The 24,613-nt window shown below is 36.1% G+C and overlaps 1 protein-coding gene across 15 annotated transcripts in view; it reads left to right on the top strand.

Moving 5' to 3' along the window:
- SLO2 (slowpoke 2) overlaps positions 1-24,613 on the top strand; it is a 508,183-nt gene that overhangs the window by 363,067 nt on the left and 120,503 nt on the right. For all 15 annotated transcript variants that reach the window (XM_074118329.1, XM_074118338.1, XM_074118335.1 and 12 more), the window contains one exon: positions 11,907-12,105. In XM_074118329.1, coding sequence (XP_073974430.1) covers positions 11,907-12,105 — 199 coding nt within the window. The remainder of the gene's footprint in view (positions 1-11,906; positions 12,106-24,613) is intronic.

The raw sequence follows: 24,613 nt of genomic DNA, 5'->3' as shown, positions 1-24,613 counted from the left end.
AATAAATAGATAAATCTAAATTATCAAAAAGCGTTAGAATTTACGTTAAGCTTTCGGCTAAAGCAGAATGAGTTTGATGTACTCTATTTGTTTATTTGTGGCCTAAGATGTGGTTTTGTTGTATTTACAGCTGAAGCTCTAAATTATTAAGAAGGTTAGAGGATTTATGAATCTTTGTCGGAGTATTTCACGTTCTCTAATACATTCAAGGCGTTGCAAGGGCCGTTGTCGTTAGGCTTATGGAAGGACAAGCTCCTATTACCGTCAGGCATGGAGGAGCATATCAAGAGTTATATGAGGAGCTGGAGGCCGATTCTATTTTGGGCCTGCCTTCGGATTCTATGACTCCCAAATATAACTTCGACAAGCCGTTCAAAGTCTGTATTGGTGACCGGGAGGCTTGGAGACATGGACCCCCAGAGGTGGGAGATTCAATGTGGTACACTGATGGCTCCAAAATGGAGGAGGGAGTGGGAGCGGGAGTGTACGGGGTGAGGCCGAAATGTAGCTTTTCGGTTAGCCTAGGGAAGCTAGCTACAGTTTTTCAGGCTCAGCTGGCTGCAATTAGGTTCTGTGCTACCGAGATTGAAGGGCGAGGAATTATTAATTCCAAAGTCGTAATTTTCTCGGATAGTCAGGCTGCTCTACGGGCAATTAGTTCCTATCAGGTTAACTCAAAACTGGTTTGGGACTGTCTGGGTGCCCTGAAGGAAATTAGTGACCAAAATAAGGTCTTTCTGGTCTGGGTACCTGGTCATTCAGGACATAAGGGTAACGAAGCGGCAGATTTATTGGCCCGGGAAGGCTCTGCGAGATACTTCGTTGGCCCGGAGCCCTGTTTTGGGGTTCCGAAGTGTATTAAGACTGCGACCATTAACTTATGGTTGCAGAGTAGGTCTTAGGAGTGGTGGTCTGCCACCACTGGACAGAGACAGGCGAAGGAGTTTATTAAAGGCTATTCGCCGAGGCTGACTGCAGAATTAATCCGCCAAGGCCGTGGGGTTATCAGGATGATTGTAGGTTTATTAACTGGCCACTGCAGACGCAGAAAACACATGCATCGCATGGGCCTGGCAGATGATAGCCTCTGTAGGTTCTGTCAGGAAGAGGAGGAAACAGCACTGCACGTGTTGTGCCAGTGTGAGGGGCTTGTTTGGCTAAGGATGTTACTTCTCGGGGAGGAAAAACCAAGGCCTGTGAGCTTTACCCAAGAGTCGCTCTCCAGCATTAAGAGTCTAATTAAAAGGACAGGTCTGGAGACTGAGCTTTAAAGTTAGGGAGCCACAATAGACCCAAAGGGGTCGCAGTGGCGTAGGCCCTGAGGCCGCCTAGTCCAATCTAATCTAAATCAACAGTTGTCAAATCTTGAGTTCTAATTTAAGTTCGATTAATATTATTTTATCCGATGTTTTGGTGTTAAATATTTCTTAAAAGTTTGTTTTGGTTAAAGTGTAATCAATATTTGTTAGTGTCATTTTATTGAAGTACCAGAAAATAGGTAGCACAGAATAGGTAACAATTTTAACTGGTAATGAATTTTTTTAGGTAACCCTTAATAAAAAAAACCATTGCCCTAAATTGTAAAAAATCAAGTTTCAAAAAGGGCTCATAAATAATATACAAGTAGATGGCAGTTTATAAAAACCCATGTCACACTACCTTTTGCTTTTCTCTTGCTGGTAAAAGTAAATAATTGCAGCAAAATGGGCCTAGGAAATCCCCGAATTACGAAACCAGATAAACCTCTAATTAATCCTAAATTTAGTAAATACTTTCTAGAATAAAACCTACGTACGTTCACGTATTACACCAAAACCTGAATAAAATCTTATGTGCTTGAGAAACTATAAGCTATATTTAACTTATATAAGCTTATATATATATATATATAAGCCCTTTTAAAACCTTCCATCGGGCGCATTTAATGTGTGAGATGAAGAGGGCATTTTCTTGCTGATAGCAACTCAGGTATTTCTTTGAATGAGCCATTGCCCTCAGTAGCTTCCTCTTTTACCTTCTAACCGAACGGCCTGTCGGTGTTTTACTCTGAGTTATGTGGTGTTACTTAGCGTCCGCGTAATCTGTCAGATTAGTTGCGCCCGATGGTCTTATTCTTTGGGTATTGAAATTTTTCAAGCTTTCTTATCAAAAACTTTTACTAAGTACATATTATCATTTAAAAGACAGTTTTCTACTTATTGACTATTTTTGCAAGGAGTGTCTTTTGTTGAATAATATTGAATAGAAGAAAGAGAAGGGGATTCGGACACCAAACAAGCTTTTTTTTTTAATTTTTAGAAGACCATGATGCGGATGATTTTAAGTGACCAAATTATCGGATAAAAAAACCTACTTCTAGTGTTAGACGAGGGAGCCATAATATTTTATGGCGTTATGGTGACAACGTCGACAGAAGCGTTCGGAGATGGTTCATGGTCATTATTAACACTTTTCTGAACATAGCGGGCATCAATGCGTAAAAAATTTCTTGGATAATGCTAATAAACCATCTCACACATTCATTCATAAATGTGCATCTCAAAATTAGGGATCACTGATTTTTCTATTCACATTAATGTTCTGTTCCACAGTGTTTAAAGAAAAACTTAAACTGAAATTTTTTCATACGTTTCCAAAACACTTTTGATGAAATTTACAGTTATTTGGGTCATTAATCTCGCAGATTAGTTGCGCCCTATGGAGGGTTAAAACCAGTTTTTTATCAAATAATAAATTGTAGAAGAAATTAGCACAATACCTTTTACTTTTGCGCACACATTGTTCATCCTTACGAAAGTATACTTTTATGGACAACTGTAAGATTAATTTTTGTTTCTGAACTTTTCCAGAGTCGGGCACGCTTCTGTAACATTTCGTACAGTTCAATGAGATAGGCATTCTTACGTTGGGGACCCTTTCGTTTCTGTTTCCCTGCTATATTAGATATAACAGGATATGAGGGAAGCGAGTAGCTAGCTAGCTCATAGGTTAGCGAATACTGGATTCCAACGCGGAGACCGCTGGTTTGAATCCAGCTGCTTGGCCCCATTGAATCCCTTATTTTAATTACATATTTCTTTATAATTTTTTTGCTTATAAAATTCAAATGATTGCAAGTCTCAATCGTTTGCTCTGATTCCTGAAGAGATAACATTTATTCCATCAGCCTTTTATTTTGTACTGGGATATCCTGCATAGTCTAGGTTTAAATTCTCATAACAAGAGGCTACAAATCTAAAATTCAAAATATGCTCTAGGTATGAATGTTTTGTAGGTAGTTATCTCTTTGGCTACATCCAATAAATAATCTGCAATTGCAGACTTTCCACAGGTCTGTGCGAACTACATATAATCTAGCTCTAGGAGTGGCAGATTAATACATTTTGGGTTGTTAATCATTAATAAATGCCCTCAATTAATAAAGTGAGTGAAATAGAACTCGGTGCAGTTAGTTTTATTCTAAAAACTAAGCTAATAAACACGCATGAGATACTCAGGAGATTACGTATGTGGCATATTATGTACACAGTTAGTGAACAGCGTACAGCATTCATGTATGCAGCTACTAAATCATACAGCCTGGAGTAATCCAGCTTGTTTCCTGGCCACTGTTCTTCCTTCCCTAACCGACGGTTTTATGTTGAATGAAACCTACTTGGCACTTTCCCCTAATACTACTACTGCGTCAACATTTTTATTCCCACTTGAATAAACAATTGTACGCTAACAGTGTTACTTCTTTTTTGGTTAAATTTGTTTATAATTCTCTAGTTTTTTTGTTTTTTTTATTAAGAATGCCTAAAAAATGCTTGGCGTAGAATAAAAAGGTCTAGGATACAGGTACTGTTGAATAAAATATCTTTTCATTTTCCGTTCGGAAGAGAAGTTCACTTTTTTACTTTATTTTTTAATTTTGGTTTCCTTTTTTTCAAAACTATTCTCTTTTAAGTCATTTTCGTTAAAAGGCTCACTTCTTGAGGATTTATTTCTGAACAGATTTATGTGAATAGATTTATTCTAGAATAATGGTGACCAAACTAATGTCTACTTCATTACATCAGAATTTTTATTATGTCTTTGAACTATTTAAACGTCAGTATTTTAAACAAAAAATTTTACCAAAATTGAATTTACATCCACATATTGTTTCACAAAAGTGTCTGATAGGAACTATTTTGGTGTACCCCATATACGTATTCCACAGCCTAAAAAAGTGTAGTACCATCGTTCTTAACCAAGAGGTGGAGATGGGTCTTGAGCTGTAAACCAATTAAAAATAATTAATAAATTTGCTCTAAATATGTTGGAAAGTTTTTCACATTGAAATTAATTTTTTTGACTTTATTATTTTAAATATATTTTAGATTCATACTCTTTTATGTAAGACTACTTCGCGAGTCCCTGGGACCCCAGAAGGAGATCTTCCTCCTAACTGTAGTATTCAATTTAGTTTCACTGCTGAATCAGCCAAAAATAAAATCCTACTTTTATAAATTTCTATCATCAAACTTAGAACTTATTCTATAAACTTTAGAAACATATTTTCGAGATTTACATATTTATAAATACAAAAAAACAAAATGCTTAACTCCTTTGGCCTGTATTAGTATTGTGTGAACTTCGTCTTCCATCCTTTATAATTACTTTCATATTTTTTATGAAGCTTAGCGGAAAATGAATGAACGCTAACGTATCGATAAATTTAATTTCTTTTCGAAGCTTACGCATACATACATATAAATTAGAGTTCAAAGGAAAAAACTTGAAGATGTGAACATGAAACTTTTTGTGAACAAAAATGAAAATATATAAATAAAACTACTTGTAGATGAGGCTCATCGTGTTGATCGTAACGTGAGAAGCAGTGTAGATTGTCCAGGTAAAATGGTTTGTAGAACTTTTATAAGAACGGTAGAGGTGAGAAATTCCCAAATTATTGTTAAGAAGGTGCTTGCTAAATTTATGTATTTTAATTTCAAGAATTTTTCGACTTTTAAATACCAAACATTCTCAACAACTTGCGGTCTAGTAATTTATGCTCCAATGCACAATAGGGCCCAGTCACTAACTCTGGCGAGACATTTTGCAAGTTATTTGAGCCTTTTTGGTAGGCGATAACAAGAGAGGAGTCTCTTATATCTCGACTGACAGTATTGTTGTTGTTAGTTTTAGATGTTTTCATGGTCAAATAAGGAGATACTACGCAAAAACGGTAGCTGGAGAAACACTAAACCTTATAAAAAAGAACAGTGTCTCTAACTAGATTCAGTCGCACTGTATGACCATTTTACGAGCCCCCTAGGACCCACAAACAGACCTCAGTCTCGGATCCAGAAGGGTCTAACTGTTCTTCTCAGGACAAGATGGTATTTCAGGCAGACATCTTCTGCTTTCTCATACCAGCTTACAGTCTCTTTAGTAGTATGACCTCCGATCCGTATTATAAAATACAGTCCAGTTTTTGTGCTCTGATTTTTTAAGTACTTTACTAAAAGTGTCATTCAAAAGTGAAATTCTACATTTATAAATTTCTATTAGCAAACTTCAAACTTATTTTGCAAACTTTAGAAACATATTTTGAAGTTGAAATAGATGTTTATAAACTAGATTGTATTAAGACGCAGGCAATTCAAAATGCCCATTGTTCCCCGCCCACTGTCACCTCATAAGAGGCACCGGGGTTTCAAAACAAACAAATCCGCTAAAAATTTCCAGAAGGCAATACAATAAACTAATAAAGTAGCAACAGGACACTAGGGAGCGTGGCGACTCAATCGCCGAGTGCACTGAATAAACTTAGAAGATGGGGAATCTCGGTTTTGAATTTAATTTAATGGAGAGGCCAGCACCAGGATACAGGATACACCTCTACAAAGTGCCGCACAGTCTCATTGGCCTCACCACAGACGGCACAGATTGGCGACTGGGGTAAGGTTGTATTTAAAAAGATGATACGCTAAATTTGCATGTCCACTCAACACCTGAACCAACTGGCGGATCCGGGACCTGCTATAGCCAACCACAGGCCATTAATTTGTTTAGCCTGTCGGCAATCAGCTCGGGGTCTCCACCGTTTGCGGTTTTCTTTCAAAATCCACTGCTCCACCTTCATCCGACAATGACAATAGGATACAGGGTTAATAGGCTGAGTCATTGTAATCAACACAGCTCCTTCCTTAGATTTTTCATCAGCAAGTTCGTTACCCGGAATCCCGGAATGACCAGGGGCCTAAGCATGTCGGTGTGATTAAACCTCTCAACAAATTGAGAGCAGCATGGCAAGAATTGACTACTAAACCTAATATCAGTACCGCCAAATCCCTTCCAGCGGAGTAAGGTAGCTGCCATCTCAATGGCAGCCAACTCCGCTTGTTATTACCAAGGTCAAGGCTGGTGAGTTCCCATCTGAGCCCGAATTGGGGTCCCCAGATGCAGAGGCCAGCACCAGCCCTATCAGAAATGTCGTTTATTTGTAACTCGACAGCCAAATCGCAAGACTCCTCCCTTGCTTGTATCAATTCAATTTTTAGCTTTACGATAAAAGAGAGCGTCAAAGAAAAGAAATTTGACAACGTGACCTAATTTCTAGAACGCAGCGTATATCTTATAGTAAGTGTAGGTACCACCCAATAAGCTAAAATAACCACCTTTGTCAGAGTTGGCATAAGGGAAGGAGCCAATTGATTTATGATTATCTTGTGTGCATGTCTGATCCATGTACTGGTTTCAATTCGATTTGAAATTTGGTTGGGTCGGAAAATTCAATTACTTTGCACCTATTTTTTTCTTTAAACCTACCCACAGCAGGAAAAATGGAATGGATTTCCCATATAGTTTGGTTCTATGACTACTTTCCATCGGAAATCTGTTAGAAGTAGGTTTTGTATCTCATGGAACAGCCGACATATGTATTGGAAATTCCACATTCTATTGGATCCCCATTCTCTCATGGCGCATGTTTAGTACAGTTCCTGAAGGAACAAATCTTATAATTTACCATCTACAACATATACCCCCTTATTTAAAATGGCTTTTTGGGGAGGTATTGATCATCTCCAGACCTAGTTCTATTCTCTTCAGACTTGAAAGGAACATCCAAAAGTTTTCTTTGGTTTGCTATCATGAATTTGAAGGTAAATTTTTCGCCTTGGATTCATTCAGTTGAGTTTACATTTCACTCTTTTACACGATATAAGTACGTTTGTTACCGTAAACATCCAGGGTAACCCTAGGACTCGACCAGGTTGGAGAATGAAAATTTGTTCAGTTTGTAGGTTAGAAGGGTTCTTTGCACTTCGGTCATAGAATTAATTTAATTTCTCTCTGTTTTCGACCAGTGTATTGTCTGACTTAGTCAGTATATGGTGATGTTAGGCTACAGACTTTCGAAGCGACAAGGAATGTTTAACGAAACTTTCGACTCAGTAAATTTGAAACTAATGAATGTTTCTTTATCTAGACAGTACTTCGAGGATAAGTTAAACAAGATTTAGGACTTCGCCAGTATCTAATGCTGTTTCAAATAATTTCTTGACTTTCTTGACTGAAATTTCTGCTAATGCAATTGGTTTTGGATAGTGAGTGCTAAGACATGATATGGTTAAAAACATTTCCGCGAGAAGTACTTTAAAAAGTTAGTGAACCAAAGCACGATGTTTAATCTGCGCAGGAATTTTATACTTCCAAAAACTGATTGTACTTTATCAACAAACTAATGGAAAGCTCTTCATGATAGTTGGGGTTAATGCATCTACTAAAATCAAAATATTTTTGTATCAGTGCAATTCTGTTACATCCTCACGAGATCCATGAAAATTTCTTTGGTTTTAGAAACATCTTGATTTTATTATCTCTACATTATAATCAAATCTTACATTATTCAATCAGTGTTTGATCGGAAAAACCCAAAACCCCTCTTCTCTGAAATTTTGTACATTTAATTTTTACTAAAACATAAAAAATGAGAATTCCTTTGATTAGTTGTACTCGGAGTTGATAAAATTATTTGAAATAATTGTTACCTTTTATAACAAAAAGAATGGACCAGTACCTGGTCTGCCAGGAAACAATACTTCCATTATTCTGACAATAAATAAAGGCTAAGTTTTCCCAACGATAACAAAGTTTAAGAAATTATAAAGTTAGCGATATCAAATTTATTTATCGTTTACGATAATGGTTTTAAGTTAAAGTTCTAAAGTCCTGTGTGAAATGTTCCTCTCCAGACTGACCATGAACCTAACGTTCAGCTTCAAATTTATGAATCTACTTTTTAAGTGAACAGTTCCATCTATTATGGCAATGAACAAAAATTCTGGACTATAGTTTTTATGTGAATTCGTATTTTAAATTATTTATTAAATCCGCTTTTTAATTATTTTACCTCTCTCTCGAATGAAGTGGTAACACAGACCTCACGTGACCAATTAGGAGAAGTATCTAGTAATGCAATTAATTATTTTATTATAAAAATAGACCACAACAACCCCCCGGAAATATTACATTACAGAGTGGCACTATAAATAGTTTAAAAAATTTAGCTTGATTGGATTTCAAGATAAAAAGTTCTGTGTTTTTTTTTTCTTTTAATTAAACGCTCACGAAAGTTTCTTGTTTGCTCTTCATACATGGACAGTACAATTACTGTGAACAATATTCTTCAAAAAGGCAATTTTCTATAGAGATAAAAAAAGTGTCAGGTACTCTTGCTGTTATAAAAGGTAATAAAGAGCCCAGCTTATACTGACTGATGTGTACAGACACTATTCTAGTTTTACCTTGCCAACCGTAATAACTTTTAAAGGTCATACATTCCTTCATCCAAAATTTAAAAAACCCGCATTATATTATTATTTGTTTGAAAACATATTTCAAATAAAAGTATAGATATTTTTATATTGTTTACGGATTTCATCACTACTTTAATGAAACTCTATTCAGTCGTTGATCATAAATGAAATCATTAAGCGGCGAAGAAATAAATAAAACACTCCTTCGAAATAATTCTGACACCTGGGGAGAAATTTAAAATAATATTTATCGGTATTGATTGGGAAAATATTGTGCAATAGATTAGTGAAAATCGGGAAAAACTGAAAAATCACTTCCTTATCGTCAAATCAATTCCGTTTACGGATTTCTTCCGAATGTTTCGTATCAGAGGCTACAGTCGTTTGATTCTAGAACAAAAAACCTTTGGCTGGGTGAGATGGTATAAGGAGAGATGCAAGAAAAAATTTCCTTCGTAGATTGGGAAATAAAGTGGATGAAGTAGAGCTCGAGTAGTTCTAGTAGGAACGGTTTATTACAAAGCAATAAACAAAGGCCAGGATTTTCTTGAGTTTCCTCAGCAGCCATATGCCTCTCTACATCGAATCCGGTGCAGTGTTGAGGTTCACACCCTGGAATACTGCTTTCTCTCAAGAGCTGATGGGAAGATATCAATAACTCGGTGGCGATGGTACATTGAAACTGAAGTTATGTTTATGGAGCGGATGGATACGCTTGGAAAAAAAAAGCCCCATAATAGGAACACCGAATAGGCGACAGGATGATGGAGGATGGACGGGTTTTTTGGGTTTGGGTTGGAGGATGGCAACAGAGAGAAAAGGCAGCTGCTGTTAAATAACCCATTTTTTAAAAAAATGCCAGAAATAGCATTAACGTTTACCTTAAACTAAAAACGTTGGACAGTTTATAAATTTATATTTTTTCTTTTACTCATTTCTCGTTAACCTAACCCTCTAATCGAACAATTTCTACAATGCCATGTAAAACTCCAAGAAGATTGAAGAGAAGACGGTCTCACTGTCATAAGAACATACATATGTCCACGATAATGGAATGACACTGCTGGGTGTCTTCTCCGCTTGTATATTTTCACCTGGTATTTTTTTAATCATGTACGTACTACATTTGCTTGTTGCAACAATCGTTGCAGTTTTTTAAAGAAACATTTTTTTTTAAAAATTTACGAAACTACTTATGGTGGCAACATGATAGATGGGTGGTTTATACAAGGCCTGCAAAACTAAGAAGTGGTATTGGGTTCGGTTCCCAATTTGACTTTTAATGGCTAATATGAGAAATTTATAGTAATTTTTGTTTGCTAGTCATTTCCGTCAACGACTCCTAATTCGGTAGTTGAACGTAAAGCCTGTCTGAAAAATTGGCCCATTACTTGTCTGTAAATATACTTGTGGTTCAATAAAATTGCTACACTATAATTGATTTGACTTTAATTTCGATGACGAATTGGCTTTGATAGACAGGCAATTCCTTATCGTTTGAATCTAAATAAATAACTTCGTAATAGTGTTTAAAGACCTGTCAGTGTATTGTTTCAGATATTATCCTCACGAAATGATGAAGTAAGATATCGTACATTTATTTAACTTCTTTACCCCTATTTTTTACCACATGCGATTAAAACTAAAGAAGCAGGATGCGAGCCTTTAATTTTTAAAATTTTAATTTCGATTTGAGTTTATGTTATTGAAATTGGTCTGAGAACTTTTCAGTTTTCGAATAGTTTTAAGATCTTAACTAGTTTTCTTTTTATTTTTCTTTTTTTTTAATGATTTAAGGCGCGTCAACATATCTAAGGTTATTTGCGCCCGGAGCTTTTTTCAGTGCACTACCGGCCTTCGGACAGTGTTCTCTCGTTACCGGACAGTGAGCTGTAAGAAGCACCTAGGAAGAGAAAATCTAAGGGTCAGCAGCTGGATTCGAACCCGGGACCTCCGCGTTGATATCCAGTACACTAACCGCATAGCTAATCCCTTCCCTTTTCCTATTGTTGTTTAAATTTTCAAATATTCTTGTAAATAGTTCATACTTAGTTTAAATTTTAGATCATAATTTCTCTTTCAGACTATTTTTTATTAATAATAACATTTTTTTAACTAATTTTTGCAATATCTTGAATACATTTATAAACAGATTCTGCGCCCCTTGTACTTTCAAAAACATTTTATGGGTCAAATATGATGAGACTGTTTAGCTCAAATTCAATGTGAAAACTGTCGATTTTAGAAATTATGTGTCCTGTTACAGGTTTGCTTAGTAAATGATATGGTCCAGGATTAGACCATCTGTAAGTGGGAAAATCCAGTGATAAGTAAAACTCATCATTTATGCAATCAATCAGCCTCTTATTTCTCAGTTCTCCTTGATTGAGTGGAAGTAGCCATTATTGATCTGGCTGTGACCCATTCATCCTGATTAAAAGCTTATTAGATGTTGTGTTTCCTGCTATTACTTCTATAGTCAAAGGTCACATTAAATTTTAGTGATATTGCCACGAAAGTCTAGTTAGATAGGAATGAGTATTGCCCAAATCAGAAAAAAAACATTCTTTTTCATTGTTGAATTCTCTCTTTTTCCATAGACCTGATAGTTCTCTTCTGCTAGGAGTAAGGTTAGGAAAGGGATATCCGCTGGAAAAATATGCTAGTTTTAGTTGTTTTGAGACAATCAGATCGTCATGTCAGTGTGTACAAGTCTTTGCTGATATTTTGTTGCTTTGAAAGAGTTAGTTTCCATAATAATGCCTCATTGGAGCTTCTTTGAGCTAAAACATTGATAGTAACACCAAACATTGAATATTCTTTCCAAATTTCTTTATTTTACAGGCCTCTGTATTGCACTTTCCTAATTAGCGCTCTCTCCCATCAGTTCTCCAGTAATTTAGAATAATACTATTCTAATTATTTAAAAATAAAATATTTGTATTTTATTCATATTTTTTATTAATTTAAGCGACGTACGTATGTAAATGTTATTTTTCTAATAACCGTTTTTTTTTTAATGCTATGCTCACATATTTTTACTTTTTACTACTCTATTGTTGATGTATAAATTATATTTTCATAATAAATTAAACTCAAAGTCGAATATTTTTACAGCTATGGCTGTTCAGTGTCGAACAAGACAGAATTTATCGCATCATACAACCTGACGGAGGAGGCTTTCCAAGAGAACCCGATCATCAATTGGGATGCAATAATTTGGGTGAAACGTCCTTTGATGTTATGGATTGTGCAAGTGATACTGGCCAGTATATCACTGACAGAAGCCTTGCTACTTGCCTATCTCGGTTACAAGGTATGTTTAATCCTCTCTTATGTCAATATTATTTTTTTTTTTTACTTTATTTTCACAGCTGCAGTATATTTCTGCAATAAGTGAATCTAATGCAACATAATAGATAAGTACATGAATAGCATGAGGGGAGAATTCACCCATTGGTGAAACTCCCAAAGAGGTACAGTTCAATATTGTGCACTGGCACTTACTTCATTAAATAAAAAGATCGCGTGGCCACGTGCGCTTCAACCGCCTGGCAGGATTCCCTGGTAGAGTAGTAAGTTGAGCTACTACAGGATTGGGATGTGAGGTAATTGAAGTTTGGAATTTAATGTTACGGGATCTTACAGTTTCTGAAACATAAGGAACAAGGATATCTCGGTGCAAGGTATGATTAGAAACAAAGTAAGGAGCATTAGCGATTCTACGGAGTGCTTTTTGACTGGAAGGATTGGTTTCTGTAGTTATTGGAAGCTTTGGCTGAGCCCCAAAGTTCCATTCCGTAAGTCCAGGCAGGTTTCAGTATCATATTGTGTATATTAGTCGTTTATTCTGTAGTAAGAGTTTAGATCACTTGTCGAGAAGTCTAGAGAGAAGTTTGAATCGTCTGTTCAGTTCTTTCCGTTTGAGTCCTAGTATGTGGATTCCAGGTTGGGCGTTTGCCCATAAATATAAAATTTATATATAATTTTGTTATTCATTGATTGATTTGTGGCAGCCTAAATCTTGTTGAGAAAGGCAGTGAGAATTATGTTAGCTGTGGTAAGCGTGACAATGCTCGATTGCTGAGTGCCATCAGATATACGTATGTACGTAAGTCTTGCATGTTCAATTTAGGGGCAGCTCCGAGTTCATACTCTCAGTGGACGGAAAGCGGAACGCGAGCTGTTGGTATCGCTTTTAACCTCTCTTAGCTAATTACCTGTAATCAGAAACTATTTCTGGGGAAAATGCATTTTTACAGTTCTACCTTTTAAAGGTAAAGATAAAGTGCAGTAATCGCCTAGTTTTTGTTTTTTTTAAGGCTGGGCCTAACCTCAAACTACCAGTTAGGTATTGTGTACACAAATACTTTACTATAAACATTTTTTCTAAAAAATTAAAAGTAGATTTACGCGAGATTCGAACTGGGGATCTCCCACAAAGCTACGCTCGTAGCCACTAGACCAAAACCCGCTTCTAACTGTCCTATGATACGAATGAATTACTTTATCGCTGATTCCAGTCACATAGGTTTCTTTTGTTTTTTAAATTTATGCTGAAAGTAACACCAGCAGCGCTAGCTGCACCATTAGATTTTGGCATATGTTAAGTTTAATGAGTATTCTAAACTACTTGTGATCTTCATAAAAGTTTATCCAGTAATTTGTGGAATGTTCAAATATAACAAAACTGTAGTTATATAGTGTCCAGTTGGTGGGGATATTGCATCCATCACAAAAGATTTAGGGTAAAACTATTTGGGAAGCTTTGCCTTGCTTTGATAAATGTTTAAGAAGTTGTGTTGGCGTTTCTGAGCAGGCAGCCGATTTACATATTAATGCAGAAGCTGGAATAGATTAAATTAAATTTATCATCTCGCAAAAATTATTTTGTGTATTATGTTTTTGAATTATACCTCTTGCTGGTGATCTTGAACGTATTTTAATTCTCCATTCAATATAACAATTTTATTATTCGCTAAAATATAATATTTTTTTCCCCTCGAGTATTTTAAGTATAATATTTAAAATTTATGTTTTCTTAAAATAAGACTATTTCATTTCCTTGTTTTAAAAACTAAACTTCATTTCCTGTTTTACCATGCCAATTCCCAACTAAAAAAACTAGAAAAGTAACCTAAAACTTAACTTGTACTTAGTTATATTGTAGAAAGCTAAACTTATTCTATCTTTTTTAGAAATAATATTAACTGGCCCAAATGCGATTGATGCTTTAAATAACTAATTACTTCTGTCATACCCAGAGATCAAAAGTTACAATTAAATATCACTTTTAACCAATTCCACCCTTTAATCCTCAAAATGTTTGAACATTTAGCTGAGAGGAAAAAATTTTTACGGAATTTTAAAAAATAATTTGAACTCCATTTTTTCCCAGCATATTCAGAGACCAGTAATCGCGGAAAGTTTAAATTTTATTACTTCTCTGAACCAATCGGGCACTCTAATTTCAGACAAAATTAGCCACTGCGCTTAACCTTCAACTGTTGCCCTTGTTATAAATCAATTTCCGCAATGAAATATTATTTTCTCCTCATTTTTCCGACTACCACTGAAGTGTCTATCTATATAAAAGCCTATATCGATTTAAAATCAGTTCCAGATATAAAATTGCCTACGAAATCCGAGTGCACACTCAAGTATTTCACTTAATTACGACATTACAGCTAGTTTCATTATTATCATCCTTCAGCTCATAGGTTTGTTAATGTTTTTTTGTCGCTACAGTTCTGATAGACTTTCTTATATACTGCTCTTGTAATAACTAAATAATTTAATATGCACTGTGGAACACTTTATTAAAATATTCACACTCAATTATTAATGCAACAAGAATCATGAAGGTACAGTCCACTTCAACATTCAGCAATACAGATTTTTTAGATAGATAGATAGATAGAAAACAAACTTTATTATCATATTTAAAAAAAAATAAAAATTACACATTTTAATTGTATGAATACTGACGTGAGTACAATCGTCTGTCAGGAAATTGTGGCTTAACGTTTTAAAGAAAAAAAACATTTTCAAAACTTATAATACTGTAAATAAATAGAAATCTTTTAAATTTAAGTAATGAGAATCGGGGCTCTAAAGGGAAGAACTAGATAATAATAATACTAATAATAATCTAAATAATAATAATAATCAAAACTACATCTGAGACGTGGTGAGCTACATCTGGTTTAATAATTGAAATTTGCCACTAGAAACATTCTAAATGCCACAGATTCTTTAATATAGGCAATTAATGGCAGCCAATTAGAGCCAGACAACAGCAGAATCATTTCACTTTCTTTTAAGGTCACCTTGTCAAAGAATTTCTTTCTTATAATACCCAGTATTCTACAGTGACCAAGAAAGTGAAACACATCTTCATTGACGCCCATATTGCACATACTGTATGTGTAGTTTCTTCCTTGAATATATGGCTTATAGTTCAGGTAAAGTAGCTCCCCTCTAATCTTCATAATTAGACCCACGCTATAGGCATCCAAACCAATGTAAGTGGAATTTACTTTGTAAGAAAACTTGCTATAAATTTTATGGTACGTATTATTAAGAGCTTTAGAAATGTTAAAGTTAATATAATACTGATTTAAGGTATTAATAATCTTGTTAATTTCTGCACCAAACCTGTCAGGAGACTGGAAATCTAAACGTACATCACATTCCAACTTTTGAAGCCAATTGGTCAAATCTTTAGACCACAAAATTTGCTTTCTAATTATTTCCAGTGCCAAATGTTTAATTAAACGATTACCATCCAATTCCAAATTCTTTTTAATGTATTTCAAAATTATAGAGAAGGTAAAAACATGTAATGGGCTTGCACCTGTTTCTACGTAGAGAACATAATTGGGTGTACTTTTTGGCAGACGATACAGTCTCTTAATGTTAGCCTCTGTACTTTCTTTAATCTTTCCGAGTACTGGGCACCCCAAATTTGACAACCGTACGTAAGGACAGCTCTTGTTACCGAGTTAAATACCCCATTTTTTGCAGGAATCGGTACATACTCATTCGTAATTAGGCCAGCCCAAACACTGTTCAATCCCAACACAGCCTGCCTCGCCCTGTTATCCCAATGTGACTTCAATTGCAAAGAAGGTGTTACTTTTATACTAAGATATTTGTATTCCTTGACCACCTCAATTGGTTCTCTCTTGAATTTCCAATTTTCTAGTCTTCCCAACTTCCCACCACCTGCTCTGAAGACTAAAATACAGATTTTTTAATGAGTAAAAATTGATTACTATGGATGAATCACATAAATTCAGCGTTAGATTTTACAAAGAAATAGCCTTTCTGTTGTTTTGAGCCTAATTCTTAATTAGGGTAAAGGAACAAGAGTCCCTCGAAAGTGTTAATTTTTTAAGTCTCCAGCGTCAACAGTTTTGGCCAGATAAGGGTGCACATTTCTTGACTAGGTGTGGTGTGCTAGAGCGTCTTCAAGATTGCAGAAAGCTTATTGATGGACCATATTGTTGGTCTCCGACAAGAAAGTGGCACTGGAAATGTAACTAGGGAATTACTGTGTTCTTTCTGACTACAGTTCCTTCACTGATTCAGATATCAATTTAAATACCTAATTTTAGCTTAACTTAACATTGATCCTCTAAACTAGTTGGTTAGACTATTCGGTTTGATTAGTATGACGTTTTCGTTTATAAATGAAGAAGCGCTGGTGTCTAAATGTACTTTGTACTTTTCAGTTCGTAAGACCACTTCCTACACTGCTCTTCCACCTGTTACTAGGGCACGGGTAAGATCAAGTTCTCCAAGGCACTGCAAGGCAGGCTTATTACACCATTAAAGGCTCATAAAGCTTTCCCTCTTTACGAGATCCAATCAATAGTGTTTTTAAGGCATCATCTTCTCTGGTCTGAATGGGCCAAAGATCTTATGTCGCAATCGCTAGTAGGATGCTGTTTCCTTCTCTTGCTAGCATTATCTAAACATAGGCTATAAGGTAAAAAATGGTTGTAAAGTTGCAGTATGGAGGAAAATGGCTTAGCATTGACCTAGCTTTGAAGCACTGAGGGCCAGCAGGCAACCGAATGTAGTTAATCTGAAATGATTTAAATAGCAGGTTTCTCTTCCTCTTTCCACAGTCTCCGTTAGATCTTTTTCTGAACTTCCAAGAAGTCATAAGGCCAGATTTAGTCGTCATTAGCACGCAGCCTGGTCTGCGTCACTAACCGTGACCAGTTACCGATAGAGAGGTGCCGTTCGTTTGTGAAACTTGTACGGCGCATATTGGCACTGAGTAACATCCTGCCAAGGGCCGTAGGTCTCTCGGAACAGACGCCAGGTCTTTTGCTAATAGGACAATGCTGCATTCACAAAAGAAGAAGCTGAAAACACTACCAAGACGTCTTCCATATTTGTCCAAATATAGAGAGAAAGAATCAAGAAGGGGCCTGGTTTTATTAGTGGCAAACTCCCTTCCTAATGTACTACATATACCATCGGGACCCTAAACAAACGTATCTACATAAAATTTCGAATAGAAAGACAATTCATTCATAAAAATCAGTTCACACGTCGATAATTTGAATGATTGTAGTACTTCTTCTCATTGTATGTAAGAGCAGGATGGCACTTTAACGTAGGGAAGCTCTAACCACTTCTTCCTGCTAAACTTATCAAAATGGGATAAGATTTACAGAGTTATTAGATTTATCTTTTTATCATATCATTTACAGAAAAAGAGAAAAAAAATTGTCAAAGCTAGTTGTTTTTCAACGTTACGCATTTTCGTGAAGTTTTTGACGATTAATTCTTACACAACTGTCCTATCGGACGGTTTTAACATCTTTTTCAGTTATAATTAGCAGTTGTTAGCTAAAAACCAACTTTGATTTAAATAATAGCTTTTTTTTAAAGCATTATTACAGCAGTTTAAGTACAAACTTAGAGAAAGTTAGTGAGATCAGCATTTTTTACTGACGGCAATGCTTTTGAGCGCGTGATTCGTCATATTTCTCTTTCTCTACATTTACAATGGTTTTCTAATACCCAATTCTCTTTACTGTAGATTTACAATAATTCTGTTCATTTGTTCATGAACAAACTTTACATTTATCAAATATTCTTTAATGAATGAAAATAGTGATAATTTATTTGCATGTATTAGTTTTTTATTCAGGAATATAAACCTGGTTCCATTTTAAGTTTAGAGAGTTTTATTTAAGAGGTGTAATTTTCGTACAAAGTTATTAATGTTTTACGAGTACATAAAAACTTTTTAACAGAATTTATTAAACTATTATTATTTATATTCCCTGATATTAGTGGGTGGGATGTTGCTATTGTTTTGGTTAGGTATGTTAACCATCAAATAATTACCTTAAATATGGGTGGAGTAATGTGGATATGCCTTAAAATATAATATCTTCTTTTTTTTGAAAAAAAAATCAATAATTTTATCATTTAGTTTTTGATGTTTTCAATCTATTTGAGAAAAAAATTGTTTGACTAATGTATTGCATTGAAAGTAGTGTTGGAAAGAACACTTTTAGAAACAATATTAAGTAACAAATAACTAAATGGTAACTATGAACCAGGTTTTAAAGAGTTTTTATTATATTAATTATTTTAGACTTCAAGTTCGTCTTTAGGAATACTTGAGATTTTACTGATGGCTAAGCCACAATACGAGTAGTTGTCACGGTAGCCGAGCGGTTAGGGGTGTGATCCACAAAGCTAAGAAGCAATGGGTTCGATTCCCAGGGTAGTAGGCCTTGAATTTTATTGAATGGTTATTATAAGGAACTTATAGTAAAGTTTGCTGGTCGCCTTCGTCTTAATTTGGTAGTGGTACGTAAACCTCGCCTAAAAAAATAGGCATTACTTTACTGTATTGTAATAATTTTTGTACGCACTCCAAACATCCTACTGAATAGGAATTCGATTCCAAATTATATTTTATTTAACGTAGAAATTTTGCTTTTTGTTTGATATTTTTAAATAAATATATGTATGCTAAATATAATTATATTTTAGCCCTGGGCCTCAGATTGTGCTTTAGCGGTGTACCTTTGGGCATCTACCTTAGAAGGAGCTCGCTCTCATTGCGACGATAGAAAGCATAGACATTTCAGTTGTAAGAGAAATGTAACCTTCTGCTTTCCATTTGTTATACTGTGCTTACATTAATAATATAGCAATATCTTCCGACCTAAGGGTGGCCTTAACTGCAATTACTGGTCATTCCCAAAACAATGGCCGGTTTTCAGAGCTGTATTATAACTGATATCGCTAAGGCTGGGTTGTAGTGTAATGGGGGGATTGCAGTGGGTTCCTTCTCCATTATAGTGGGCTACATCCTATATTTCTCCTGCATCAACTCTAGCTGAATGATGCTGTCTTGTGCGATATTGAGAACGTGATGGCAGACATCTCTGAGGATGTTCACAATATGCTTATACTGACACCATGTACGTAACTATGGCTGAATATTATTTGCATGTAAATCCGAAGTGGAAAACCCTTTTCTGGCGTAAGAAGAAAATACTATTAATTTAATGGAATACCAAACAGTATTCTGTATTTTGTAAAGTTCTTAAAAGAAAAACATAGTGATAATTACTTGATTACAGTAAAATTTAATTATACATGCAAATAAATACTTCCTTTACCTTTCTCATCGTTCCATGCTTCTTTGATGGCTTAATGAGGTGCGTGTCTAATATTTCTAGTTTAGAAAATTATTATTGTTCAAAAAAAGATATTCTGACGTGATGTTTTTTGTTTTTACTTTCTATAAAGTGAATTCAATGAACTATCTTTCATTTTATTTTAGTCATACTTTTTTTAGCCAAAAAATTATGTAGTTGAAATGTATTCATCATAACAATTTCGCAGCTGAAAAAAAAAAAAACTTCTAGAAAGTGCTATCTAATTATATACAGAAAAGGAAGTGGCTTGAACCTTAATGATGATGGGGTTGGCGGCGGTAGCAAGGAGAGTCAGGATGATTCTGTAGAAGAGAGAGAAGCTGTGGTATACTCGTACAAGTGCAAAGACCGGGTTGGAGTATGTCCTTAAGTACGTAGAGTTTGTGGCCATTTCGCGTGACCGGAGGGCGCTCTCAACTTGTCAACTCTAGAAGGCATCTCATGTGACCTTCATCCATCTCTCGCCTCCTCACACCCGCGCAAATATTGAATTATACATGTATGGAAATGACGTTGCACTCCAGGACCATGTTTGCTTGATCATAGCCTTAACAGAGATGATCCGCTATTAAAATATATAATAATTTTAATGAACTATATGATTTTTTTCTTTTGAAATCTGAGCTTACAAATAAATATATTTAACATTCTCTTTAATTTTTGCCATAAAGCAAAAACTATTTTTCGCTAACCGTGTAATAATGTGGCAATTATTTAATTGAAGATAGAGAATAATTGAATAATTCTGTTTTAATTACCAATTCCAGCCATTGATTCCTAACCTTAACATCCATCTAGTCCTTCAGCTAAGTATTTGAATTATTATTCATTTAAACTGAAAACCATTTTTATAAAGGAATATTTTTATGAATAATTTCTTATTCAATCTTATTTTCTATTTTAAAATTATTTACCAATTAGTCCACGGTTTGTACAAGTGGCGGCCTACAGATTTTATTTATTTAGTATTATACAGGATGATCCATTTAAAACGCACCAATCGCTAATTACTTTTTTGGAAAGCAGAATTTCGAAAAAAAACCCACGAAGTAAACTATAAGTTTTTTTTTTGTGTCTAGTTTTCAAATTTTCCACCCACGATGTATCATGCTGTATCATTTATTTTTGGCCAAATTACGGCCAAAAATCCGATTGGGTTTTTATAAGGACCACTAGTTTTGACAATGATTATGAAAACTTCATAAAAAAAACTGTGAATAATATCGAAATTAATTTAATTTAAAGTGGAAAATTAATGTTGAAAACCGATCACGAATAGATAAAGTTGTAACTTTGATCTTAAATATCACGGCAAATGTTAGGGATATCGAAACAGGGTTAGCGGCATTTTTCACAATTTTTTATGTAGTTTTCATAATCATTGTCAAAACCAGTGGTCCTTATGAAACTTTAATTAGGTTTTTACCCGTAACTCCGCCAAAAATATAGATACAGCATCGGGATTGGAAAATTTGAAAACTAGACCCAAAAAAAACATGTAGTTTTACTTCGTACGTTTTTTTCTGAAATTCTGCTTTCCTGAAAAGTTATTAGCGATTGGTGCGTTTTAAATGGATCACCCCTGTATAATCAATGGTGCAGATTATAGATGGCACATTATCATTTTCTAATTCCAAAAGCTTACTTTTGATTAGAGATTTCCTGAGATTAAGAATCTCGTCCACATTTACAGTTTTATTTTTACTCTGCGACTAGTTTTCCTTTTGGTTAATTGTTCTTGAAAGCACAATAAATTAGCTGCTTTTCCAAACTGACATTTTAAGACAATTAAGTTTTGTTTTTGTGGAAAATTTAATGTTTTAATAATTCTGTTTTTTACCATTTTTGTATCAAGAAAATAGTCGTAAAATTTAGCAAATTATTAAGTGTAAAGCTTCTCCAAAACTGAGAAATCGGACCACCTTTTTGTGTGTATGGTTAAATTAGGTGTAGGACTGTCTTTAACCTGTACCTGGTACACTGTAGTTGTAGATAATCCATTAGTATGGCAGTTCAAGTGCAAGAGTTAAGTGCACTTTATAAATTAGTACTAATTAAATGCAACTTCGTCTAAGTGATTTTAGGATCAATGATGAACAATTCTATCTATGAAAGCAGGATCGTTTACATTAAGTACCTTAATGAATGAAGTATTTTGACCAATTGACCATTAAACTAAATATGAACGTATATTTATCTGTATCTTGATTCAACTCAAGTAGAACATTAATACACACAACAACCCCTTCTAATATGTTGGACTATCAGTTTATTGTCAAGCTAAACGAGAAAAGTTGTCCCTAAGGCAATGATATGTCATGTTCATTTAACGTATTAATGCAGTTGCTATTTGTAAGATTAAATGCTTAAATTGCCAGTTGTCCAAATTTCTTTTCTTTTCGCTTGTTTACTGAATACTAGCCTCGTACATTGTAGATGAAATTCATGTCAAATTTTGAAAATACAAAACTCTTTTTTCTATCTTAAATCGCGAATTGTCAGATTCTTATTTAATGTAAAGCTGCGAGCAGGAAAGCTTCTAGACTTTACCAGAGATGGACTAAAATAACTGGCGTTTAAGAGTGTTCTTAGATACTAGTTTTCAACCCCGTAGGGGGAAGTGGACTAGCCACTTCTTCAGGGAATTTGGCGTCCCTGCGGGTATCCTAGTCTAACAACATTTCAACACTTACACTGACACCCCATAACACTCACACACTACACTTAGGACCTGCAGAGGTAGTTGATGTATGCAGCTACTTGGGTTTAGCGAACCCACAGGTAAACTCGAGCTCCCCACCAGACACACTCATTTACACCTTAACATTCACACTATACAGACGACTACACACACTGCACGAACAAGGACACGCACTCGTCGAGAGTCAGAGTATAAATATCTCTCCCTCGCGTGCCGTGGCGAGGCTTTGGGGCTAGGGTGGAAAAGAGGATCCTGGGCATTGAGGGAGACGTTGACCTGCGGGCTTCTTATCCCAACACATGTCTTTGGCCTCGGCTTCACCCGAGAGCTCCACCTGGAGGATACCCCTACTTCAGGAAATCGGCTAGGGAACCCTGTCTCAGACAGGTTCCTAGGGGTAGGAAGGGGGTCGCGGGGGCACGGGTCGGTACCTGGTACCGGAACGTTGTCTTTCGCGGCACCGGTCTATGTCGAAGTGCGATGGTCTACCCGGATAGTAACCGGGTCCACTTGAGCGTCCGAGGAGGCGGGACCACGTACTTCGATGAATTCAATATGTCTATCATGGATATACATATTAATTCAGGGCCTAGCCCACCATTTATCCCTACCCTCAACCCTAATCCTACACCAAATTTCCTTATCCCTCACCCAATCTCCAATCCAACCGAAAACCCTCCTACTAATCCTTTGCCCAATCCCCCATCCCATATCAACCAAATTTCTTTTTCAGGATCTCGACACGGCATGGACCAGGACAACTCAATGGACTTTTCAACGACGGGGATGCAGGTTACTTTGCAACCCTTTTGCCCTTCTTCCCCGCCAAGGAAGAAAGCCAAGGGCGGCAACCATAGAGGTAACGAAATTTTTAAATTTGTTGATTTTGAGGCAGATAATTGGGGAAGGTTTTTTGTACTTAGGAAGAAAGAAGGTTCATTCTCCAACGAATGTTCCTTTAAAATACACAAGTTTTTGAAAAGTGCACTTGGCAAAACCAAAAGTATTAGAAAGCTGGGCGATGGCTCCATTTGTGTTGAAGCGGATAACCGCTCCCAAATAAGGGCCATTTTGAATTTACAGAAGTACATGGATGCTGAAGTAGAAGCGGGTCCTCACAAGCGTCTAAACACTTCTCAGGGAGTGATCACTTGTCGGGATTTTTTAAACAGCGAGCTAGAAGACATAAAAGAGGGTCTGGCCGATCAGGGCGTAATAGAGGTGAGGAGGATCAAGCGGAGGCAGGATGGTTCCTTAGTGGATACCGCCTCCCTTGTCCTCACATTCGACCGCCCGAGACCGCCACAAATGGTAGAAGCTGCTTTCTACAAATTGAAAGTACGCCCTTATGTCCCATCTCCTATGAGATGTTTTCAATGCCAGAGATTCGGACACACATCAATGAAATGCAAGGCTACCGAAGCGGTGTGCGTGTGTGGAAAGCCGAAACATGAGGGCGAATGCACTCCACCAATAAAATGCGTTAACTGTGGCGGAGACCATAATGCCAGATCCTCGGGGTGTCCGATTTTAATAAAAGAGAAGGAAATTCAAAAAGTGAAAACAATACAGCAATTGCCCTACCATGAGGCAAGAGCAATTGTTGAAAGCAGATCTTATGTAACGAAAGAAATATCATATGCAGATAAAATGAGGACACCCCTAACAGTGGCACACAATCTTTCAACCCCTGCGAAACCACAGGGGCATTTAAAAAATGGCCCCTCCCCGGCCTCAAGGGGAGCTATTACTGATTTGGGAGAAATCCCACCACATACTTCCTCCCCTACTTTAAAGGGGACCATTATAAAGGTGGGAGAAATCCCACCACCAAAACAAAACGCCCCTCAGGGGGCATCGGTAGCCAAAAGGCTACCATCGATCACTCCCACTACTAGTGGAAGTGACTCAAAGGTGGTACAACAACCACCTAAAACTAAGCCTTCCTCCGAAGGGGAGTGGAAGGTGGTAAGTCCACCTAAATACTCTACCAGGAGGAAGCGCTTAAGCCTGAAGATGCCACCTCCTTATCCAGTAGGTATAAGGGGGAAGAGCATTAAACCTAGTAAAGAGCAAATGTCTTCCGACCAAATTGCTCATTCCCCCAAGCAGCAATGGCAGCTAATGGGGACAGATATTGAGGCCTCTGAATCGGAGGGTGGTAACATTTCCGACCACCCCCCAAGAAGAAGAAAAAAGGGCTGGCCTAAAGGCAAGCCTCGAGACAAGTGTGCCACTGATTAGACAAGTGATCATGATTTTCTCTTCAGCATCCATGTATGTTAACATTCAAAACTTAGTAAGCACAATGTATGTATGTAGTATCAACCTGCCACGTGTGGTCACATGGAACTATCAAAATGTGTGAGTCTATCATGCAATGGAATATGCGGGGCTATATGAGTAATGTGGAAGGGTTA

Source organism: Rhodnius prolixus, unplaced genomic scaffold (genome assembly GCF_049639745.1).
Source record: "Rhodnius prolixus isolate KJV_2025 unplaced genomic scaffold, Rpr scaffold_2, whole genome shotgun sequence".
In the NCBI taxonomy this organism is placed as follows: Eukaryota; Metazoa; Arthropoda; class Insecta; order Hemiptera; family Reduviidae; genus Rhodnius; species Rhodnius prolixus.
Note: the sequence above shows the minus strand (reverse complement) of the source record. Positions and strands in the feature narration are given on the sequence as shown.